The sequence below is a fragment of the Adiantum capillus-veneris genome, chromosome 24 (assembly GCF_014529385.1).
Source record: "Adiantum capillus-veneris isolate H3 chromosome 24, ASM1452938v2, whole genome shotgun sequence".
NCBI classification, from domain to species: Eukaryota; Viridiplantae; Streptophyta; class Polypodiopsida; order Polypodiales; family Pteridaceae; genus Adiantum; species Adiantum capillus-veneris.
This window is the reverse complement of record NC_140954.1, coordinates 75,728,460-75,736,468: the sequence shown is the minus strand read 5'-3', so window position 1 is coordinate 75,736,468 and position 8,009 is coordinate 75,728,460. Positions and strand designations below refer to the sequence as shown.

Below are 8,009 nucleotides of genomic sequence, written 5' to 3'. Positions count from 1 at the left end.
ATCCAACAAAGTTTTTCTCATGAAAAGGCTTATGAAGCTCAACATGAAAGAAGGTAGCACAGTTTTTGGACACTTAAATGAGTTCAACTTCTTGTTCAGTTAGTTGACATCTTAGGGCTTTAGTGAGTTTGACGACGAACTTCCAGTTATTCTCTCTACCCAATTCATGGGACATATTTTGCACAGCCGTTAGCAATTCAACTCTGAATGGCAAGTTAGTGTTCAATGATGTCACAAGTGCATTGCTCGCTGCGAAGATTAGACGTCAATCTCTTGATGTGAGTGGGCATGGTGATGTGTATGTGGCTAATGGCAATTGTGACAAGCAAAGACAACGTGGTTGCAACTGCGATCGTTCTCAGGATCCAAAGCAAGGTCATAGCAAGAGTCGCGGCAAAGACATGAGAATTACTACTACCATAAAGAGGGACACTTGGAGAAAGATTGCCGCATAATGCAGCGTGATAAGGCCAAAGAGAAAGCGAAGTCTGGCAAACCTAAAAGCGGCGTGAAAATTGAAGAGCTTAATGTGGTTGAGTCTCCAACCATTGAAACAGTTTCTGACGTGCTAAGTGATGTGTTGATTTTCACATCGGATTTGAGTCATGATGCATTGTTAGCTCTTGACGAGTGTTGTGCACAGAATTGGATTGTGGACTCAAGTGCTAGCTTTCACGTGACTCCTCACAAGGAGTGGTTTTCTACATACACTTCCACACATGGCACGATGAAGCTAGGCAATTCTTATGAGCTTGATATATGCGGTGTGGGCAACATCAAGTTTTCTATGTGTAATGGCACTGAGTTTATGCTGCATAATGTCAAACATGTACCCGAATTGACAAAGAGTTTGATGTTAGTTGGACAGCTAGATGATTGGGTTACACTACCATATTTGCTCATGGTTCTTGGATTATCAAGAAGGGAAATCCGGTCATTCTTAAAGTCCAGAAGTTTGGCTCATTGTACTCACTTTATGTCTCTTCTCTGAAAGAGAATTCTATTTGTGTAGCCGAGCTGCCGTCTACAAAGTTGTGGCATAGCCAGCTAGGACATATAAGGGAATGAAATTCTTGCAACGTTTTCTTTATATCCCTGTGTTAGATTACTCTAACTTCTCTTTATGTGAGCATTGCATCTATGGCAAACAAACTAGGTTGACGTTAGTGCCTTTGGACAAGGAGTTAGTGGGTCCTCTAGATCTCGTTCATAGCAACTTGTGCGGACCTATGCCAGTCATGTCTCTAGGGGGAGCATTATACTTTCTAACATTCATAGACGAATCTACTGGAAAGGTGTGGGTGAAGGTGCAAGAATCTTGTCCGACATCGTGGCCATCTTCCAAATATGCCCCCTCTTTAGGAAAGCTTTGCGTTGTTTATCATATCCCAGGCCATAATAGCCCACTCCTGTTTCTAGTTCGTCAAAGAAACCATGAGTTTGGCACACAAAGCTTATGGATGCACCATAGGGTCAATGATCCTAATTCCGCCCTGATTCTAAGGTCTTGCTACCAATTCCCATCTCCCCCATTGGTAAGGGGTTGTGGCTTTCATGCTACTTTTCCATAAAACCCGCTTGATAGGCTTCAAGAATTCTTTCCAATTGGATTTGCTCATTTTGAAATTCACATTGAGCCTCAGAGGAGTTTCACACACAAGCAGGCAAAGGTTTTTTGTTGGCATCATTAATCATGTCTGTTTGTTGTTTGCTCGCTGCATGAACGTTGAACTTTGCGGGGGTAGAGAGAACTCTACCCATTTCGACAGAGTTAAAATACCAAGCGGGGTTATGCTGACAATTTGAGGCGGGGATAAACTCTGCTATGTGCGAATCGCCTCACATCCCCTCATGCTTTGCCTCATCTTATATGCACACGGTTCCATATCGTTCTCATTATTGCTCCCAAGATGCAAACATACTAGGTTGGTGGTCATTTTCAGGTCAATTTGATATAAGAGCTACTTTGAGTAGAAACTTGTTGTTTCAAGGTCATTTCTAGGGCATTTCTGCTCTTAAAAAAATCAATCGGAACCTCTAAAGCAAATCCTAATATTCAAAGGCTCATTAAGCATCTTTAACTCTAGCATTGTCAAATTTCTTTGAGACCCGTTTCAAAATAGGTATTGACATTTTTGCGCTGATCTAGTAAGAGAAATGTGCTCATGAAGCCTCAAACACACACAAGAACATATTTGAATGATCAAAGTGATATTTTGTGGCTACGAAAAGTAATTCAAGGTACTTAATTACAAAGCTAGAGACATCTCTAGTTGTCAACAAAAGTAAGACATGTAAGGTGATGATCCCCTGGTTACGTTGCTTGTTTCAAGGTATGCATGTTTCTCTAGCGTCTAGAGGGATCAAATTGCTCATAAATCCTCAAACTCCCATGTTAATGAATAATTAAAATGATACTTTGTGGTTTAAAAGAGTAATTAAGCCCTACTTGATTACATCTCGTCCCCAAAGAGTTGGTCTAACAGTAAGGCTTTGGCCTCTCAACCTGCGGGTTGTGGGTTCAAATCCCATGTTGGGTCATACTCTAGAGGGACACCTTGTGCTCACTGGGTGTTCATGTTGCTAGGGCTCTTGCCCTTGGACACTTAAGTGAATCCTCCTCTTGGGGTGGGTCACCCGACGAGGAGATTCCTAGCTCGTTGCTATGAGTTCTCTTCGTTGTTCCCAGCACGTGGTGCATCAATTAGGTGGCCATGGTGATGCATACGGGTGGCTCTTGCCAAATGGTACGCTGCCCTTGCCAGACCATGTAACATGGCTAATATTTGGAAGGGATAAGCACCTCCCCTCGTGGGCCCTCTGGTGTGTCGAACCAAAAAAAAAAAGCTGGAGACATCTCTAGTTGTTGAAAAAAGTATTCTTGTCCAATCCAACAAGCAGTGCAAGTTCATGATTTCACTACACCCAATTCAATTGTTATCTTGACAAGAGGACTAGAACTTTCACTACCAACTAGATTGTCCATTCATTTCATTTGACTACACCCAATTCCATGGGGGAGAAGGTATAAAACTTTCACTACATATTGGATTGCACATTGCCTACTAGAACTATAACTATTTACCAGATTATCCATTGCATTCATCCAACGACACCCAATTCAATGATCACCTCCACAAGAGGGCATTACACATTACCTACAAGAAATTTCACTGTCATTGTCCGTTGCTTTCATTTGACTAAACCCAATCCAATGGTCACCTCGGCAAGGGGAAGAGCCCTCTTCCATGTTCTTAATAAATTCTTGACAAGAGCGCCTCACTCAACAATTATTTTGCTCCTACGAAGATTTCTTTCTAGAGATGCCATCTACATAATTTTTCATGGCCTTTTACTCGCACTATCTTGGCTCCCTTCTTATGGTTACAATGCCTCAAAGATCGAAATGAGGCTCTAAGTTTTTCAACTTATCAAACCGACTAACCTACATTGTTTTCATGCCCTGTTTCATGTAGAGGTCTGCACTTAATTTTATCAAGCAAACTCGTTTCCTGTCTCAAGAGCCCACCAACTTTAGGAAAGCAGCTCTAAACGTTTGCTGAATTCTATGGAAAAAAACGTGTGTGTGTGTTGTGTGTGTGTGTGTGTGTGTGTGTGTGAGAGAGAGAGAGAGAGAGAGAGAGAGAGAGCCCTCTCTTCAAAATATCTTCAATGTTTGCATTACAAGTTTGTCACTGGCTACGTTTTGCTAAGAAACAATGTCAAAACGCCCACAATTTTTTGAAAGCTCTAGCAGGCATTAAAGATACTCCTCAAAAAACATTCGCATAGATTATAACCCGTTTCTGTTTCTTACTTTTCATTATTCCATTTCTAACAAAACTGCTTGGACATAAAGTAGTCTGAGCTCCTCTTTGCTTTGGCCAAGGAGGTGTTTGATGGACTCTTTAGCTCAAAAAAATTTAAGATGCAGAACTATTCCTCGACAAATTTCAAGCAGTTATTGAATCCCAGCAGTAGATTTAGTATGCTCCAATTTTTGCACAGATGTCCTTTGATTAGCTGGAACAACTATATATGCACCTGATGAATGTGTACTCACCCCTATGCTTACACGCAGACCAGGTTGTAATTTCTGGGTCTTTTCATATGCAAAATCACTTCACTGGTAAAAAGGAAGAATTTTCAATGCCGTACGAACAATTTCAAGGGACCTAAAAGATCTATCCATTGAGTCTCGAACTCGAGAGCTGCTACTCGAGGGACCTCGTTAAAAAATAGTTGATTCTAAGGGCTTGTGGGCCCAGCTGTTCATGGAAAGTTCACATGATAGGAGTCTTATTGTCCATTTTATATGTTGAAAGATTACCAATGCACCTGTGGGAAGTGATACTTCAGAGACATTTAACTCGTGAGGAACTAAATTGCACTCTCTACAAACAACTACAAGAGCCCACTTCAATTACCAGTCACCTTTGAGTAATGCTTCTGGAACATCTATGTCTCAAAGATCCACGTTACTTGACAGGCTGATCAATCCTACTCATCACCTAGTCCCTCCCCTATTCCATATGTATAGGCACTTAAAATTACATTTGCTGGGCTTCCTAACCAGGCCAAAAATGATTCACCTCCACCCCCTTGCCAAGACCTTACAATCAGCACCTCATCTTGACCTGCCCACGAAGCAACAAGCAAGTACCCGGTGAGCATTATTTTTGCAATCACTGGTCTCAATGCATACACATTGTTCCCTCCGACCTCAACCAATCTTTAAATGTCACACTTCAGCTATGCACTAGCACCTTGCTCACAAAGGTCAGAAATGTGGTACCCAGAGGAATCAATCCAGAGAGATTATGACGCAGATTTGTCCTAAACTGGCGATATTGTCATTGAGGATATTCACAGAAAGAATCTGGAGGTGTTGCACAACTATGGCTCTATCTGGTGAATATTGCCGACAAGGATACTCAAAGAGAAGACGGTAACAGCGCTGCACACCTGTTGCCCTGATGACGGCGAGTCATTCAAATTGCCTCTAAAGCAATTTGAAACCAAAAGGATTAATGCGTGCTATTTCCAGTTGATTGCAAACTTCCGCAGGGACCTTGAAGATACAAGTGGGGATGCACTGCTTCTTTACAGGGTGAGCTGTTCTTTCCAAGCAATCAACAGCTTTACAGCAGAGTCCACTAGCAGCCTCCAACAGTCCACATGAAGACAAAATCTTGAATAGGCGACAGCGGCATTGGTGGTCATTGCAGACTTCGAGTGCATAACAGCACAAGGGCATTCGCTGTCATTCAACTAAGCATTCAGCATCATCACGCTGTTCTGTCATAGTTATCTGTGTAACAAAACCTGTAGTATCCACCCAGCAGATCCATCCGCCACTCGATACAAAAAAACATTCAAGTCTCATGCAGGAGTGTCGGATAAAAAAGCTACTTCATTCATATGGGCAGGCGTAAGATCATTGCCAGAGTTGCAAAAGAATCACAGATTGAAGTAGACCATGAATCCATGTCTTCCAAACAGACGACTTGGCAGCAACGCGCGGTATTCTACTCCAAAAATGTGCCCAAGGAGCTGTAAGGAACTTTCCACAGAAATTAATGGTTGGATAAAGGCGATACCAGCATGAAGAACAGTGAGGTCAGACATATAGCAGCCTGAATTGTCACTCACTGTACAGTCTTCTGCAACCTACTTGAAACTTTCCGGGACAAGAGCTCCAATACTTGCCACGTGGCATCACCACCAGAGAGGGGATCCGCGTACAGCAAAGCTTGCCTGTGTTTAATATTCCATAAGTTGTGTTGAATGGTGCTCAAGTTGGTTTGAGAGACCTTATGCAGAATCTTCCCCAGTTTACTGACATCTTTCTCAGGTACAGTAACTGATATTTTTGACCAATTTATCATGTGAGCATAGGGAAGAGCTATCTTGTCTGCAATTATGACAGGGATGCACCCAAATATGACTGATTCGGCTATGCGAGGACTCCAAGGTGCCCAACCAAGAGGACACAGGCAGAAAACAGACCGTTGTATTTCAGACTGGTAATCAGAGGAGCGGGACCTCTTGATGAAAAACCTGCGGCGCCTTCCAAATTTCTGCCAAATAGTGGAGCGCACTCCCCTGAGTACAAAAAAATCACAAAAAATAAACTACACAAGCTAGATAGGAAAGTAGGAAAGCTATAATTTCAAGAATTTGTGTAACCACAGGTCCACACCTGCTGTATACTCGTCCACTAACGTTCTTGGGATGTATCTCCATCTTGCCTCTAAAAAATGCCCAAATATCACGGTGATGCAGCTCTGGGAGAAAATCAGGCTTCAGAACATGAGGTGGCACAAAAGGGGGAATTATGATGCTATTGCTTGTTTGGCAGGCATGCTTGTCAGTTCGACCGAAGGTCTGCAGGATTACAGAATTGCGTAAAAAACTTGGAATTCCCATAGTCACGGCAACATCCTCCTGAATTACACAACGAATACAAATCCAAGCCATCCACATCAGCAATTGTGAAATTTACAAATAACCCATAAGTTCATAAGACAACACATTCCTGCCTGACTCACCATTGTGTGAAAACAAGGTCCATAATCATGGGTAGCAACAAAGATATGATCCCTTCCTTTTCTGCGATTCCAGTATGGCATTTTCCTAGAGACAAGCTTCACAGCTGACCCTAATAGAGATCGGGCATGCCCTAGTGAAGGAAAACCTGATGTTGTGCTGAAATTGCAAGATACATAAACTGGCATAAAAAAGTAGTCTGCCTCTACAGGCTCTAAAGTCCTGACAGGACTAGAAAGCAATCTCTGATGTATGGCGACTTCGGCAGCAAATAGATGGTTGGAGCATTGGTCATCTTTCAGCCAATCCGTATTGAAAGAGGACGGAAGGTTATAAATATAGATCTTGATGTCATTGGACAAGCCCAGTGGGTTAATCAACCCTGCCACCATTACAACAATTTAATATGACTGCCATGCCGCCACAATACACCATACATACGTTTATTGGCTCACAAAAACGAAAGAAACAGGGAAGAAAACGTGAACTGGGCACAACACAAAGAGCAAAAATACGCACCATTGCTGACTGCTGAGCTATAGTTCTGAAGACTATCTGACTTATCTACATGCACCTCTTTCGATCCACCTTTAGGCCTGGCCAGCACACCTCTCTCTTCCTTAAGGTCCATGATGGAGAGCTTTGACACGGAGCCCGAGAAAACGGTACTACTGCCAACTTCAAAGTTTCCTTGATGCAACACAGGAGGGAGAAGCTGCATCGTTTCATTATTAGAGAACAGAGGGAGCCAGTCGGGCCTCAGCATAACTATTACGAGAAAAAGTATTGAGGAGCAAAGAAGGCCCGCCTTGACATACTGCTTCCACAACCGGCCCTGGATTCGTTCCGTCAGAAGACCTCCTTTGACGTGCTTACTGCAAGCCTTGCATTTTGCAGATCCCAGCCCCGCGTGTCTGTCCTTCAAAACCCATCGGGGATTGCACTCCATGTTGCCTCTCATGTTTAAAACGCTTACTGTTTTGCCTTGTGAGAGAGAAAACATTGCGTCGATGTTGAACTGTTGGGAAGTGTTGTCCAACTGCTAACTTTGCCGATTTTCACATGCATCCTCGTCTTTGAACTTGGTTGCTTCCACAAAGATGAGGTCCAAGGGGGAGGGTATCTTCCGCAGAGAGAAGCAAAGCTTCTGCTGTGTCAACGATGGCGAGAGTGAGGGGCAGAGAGACACAGAGAGGGTAAGGTGGGACCTGCAGGGCGGGGTCGGGAGTGTCGTGTCGTGTCGGCTTCTGTTTTGATTGCTTCAAGGAGGAGACCGGTTCAAAGAGGAGGCGAGGAGATGGCGGAAAGCGAGGACGCCATCGCTCCAAGGTGTCAAAGAAGGCCTTCTGCTTGCCGTGATACGCAGCAGCAGGAGGTGAAGGAGGGAAGGCGACGGAGCCTTCCGTCCACGACACAGGAAACTCAGACTCACAAACACTCCATGAGCCCCTCCCCTCCTC

The 8,009-nt window shown here is 43.5% G+C and overlaps 1 protein-coding gene across 2 annotated transcripts; it reads right to left on the bottom strand.

Annotated features, from left to right (window-relative positions):
• Positions 1–3,929: 3,929 nt before the first annotated feature.
• On the bottom strand, positions 3,930–7,607 carry LOC147426606 (putative glucuronoxylan glucuronosyltransferase IRX7). Of its 2 annotated transcripts, XM_086498104.1 has the most exons (7): positions 7,069–7,607; positions 6,552–6,931; positions 6,400–6,447; positions 6,203–6,287; positions 6,010–6,105; positions 5,653–5,914; positions 3,930–5,260 (listed from the first exon to the last, which is right to left on the bottom strand). In XM_086498104.1, exons 1-7 carry the CDS (start codon positions 7,550–7,552, stop codon positions 5,104–5,106), a joined length of 1,512 nt encoding a protein of 503 aa, XP_086354230.1. In that variant the 5' UTR covers positions 7,553–7,607; the 3' UTR covers positions 3,930–5,103. The 2 variants fall into 2 exon arrangements, with proteins under 2 accessions (XP_086354230.1, XP_086354229.1); XM_086498103.1 differs by having other exon boundaries at positions 5,237–6,105; positions 6,203–6,447.
• Positions 7,608–8,009: the final 402 nt, after the last annotated feature.

Coding starts and splice junctions, on each gene's coding strand:
- LOC147426606 (XM_086498103.1), bottom strand. CDS start 7,552: ATGTTTTCTCTCTCACAAGGCAAAACAGTAAGCGTTTTAAACATGAGA. Junction 6,932..7,068: donor TAGCTCAGCAGTCAGCAATG/GTGCGTATTTTT, acceptor TAATGGTGGCAG/GGTTGATTAACCCACTGGGC. Junction 6,448..6,551: donor GACCTTGTTTTCACACAATG/GTGAGTCAGGCA, acceptor TGTGTAATTCAG/GAGGATGTTGCCGTGACTAT.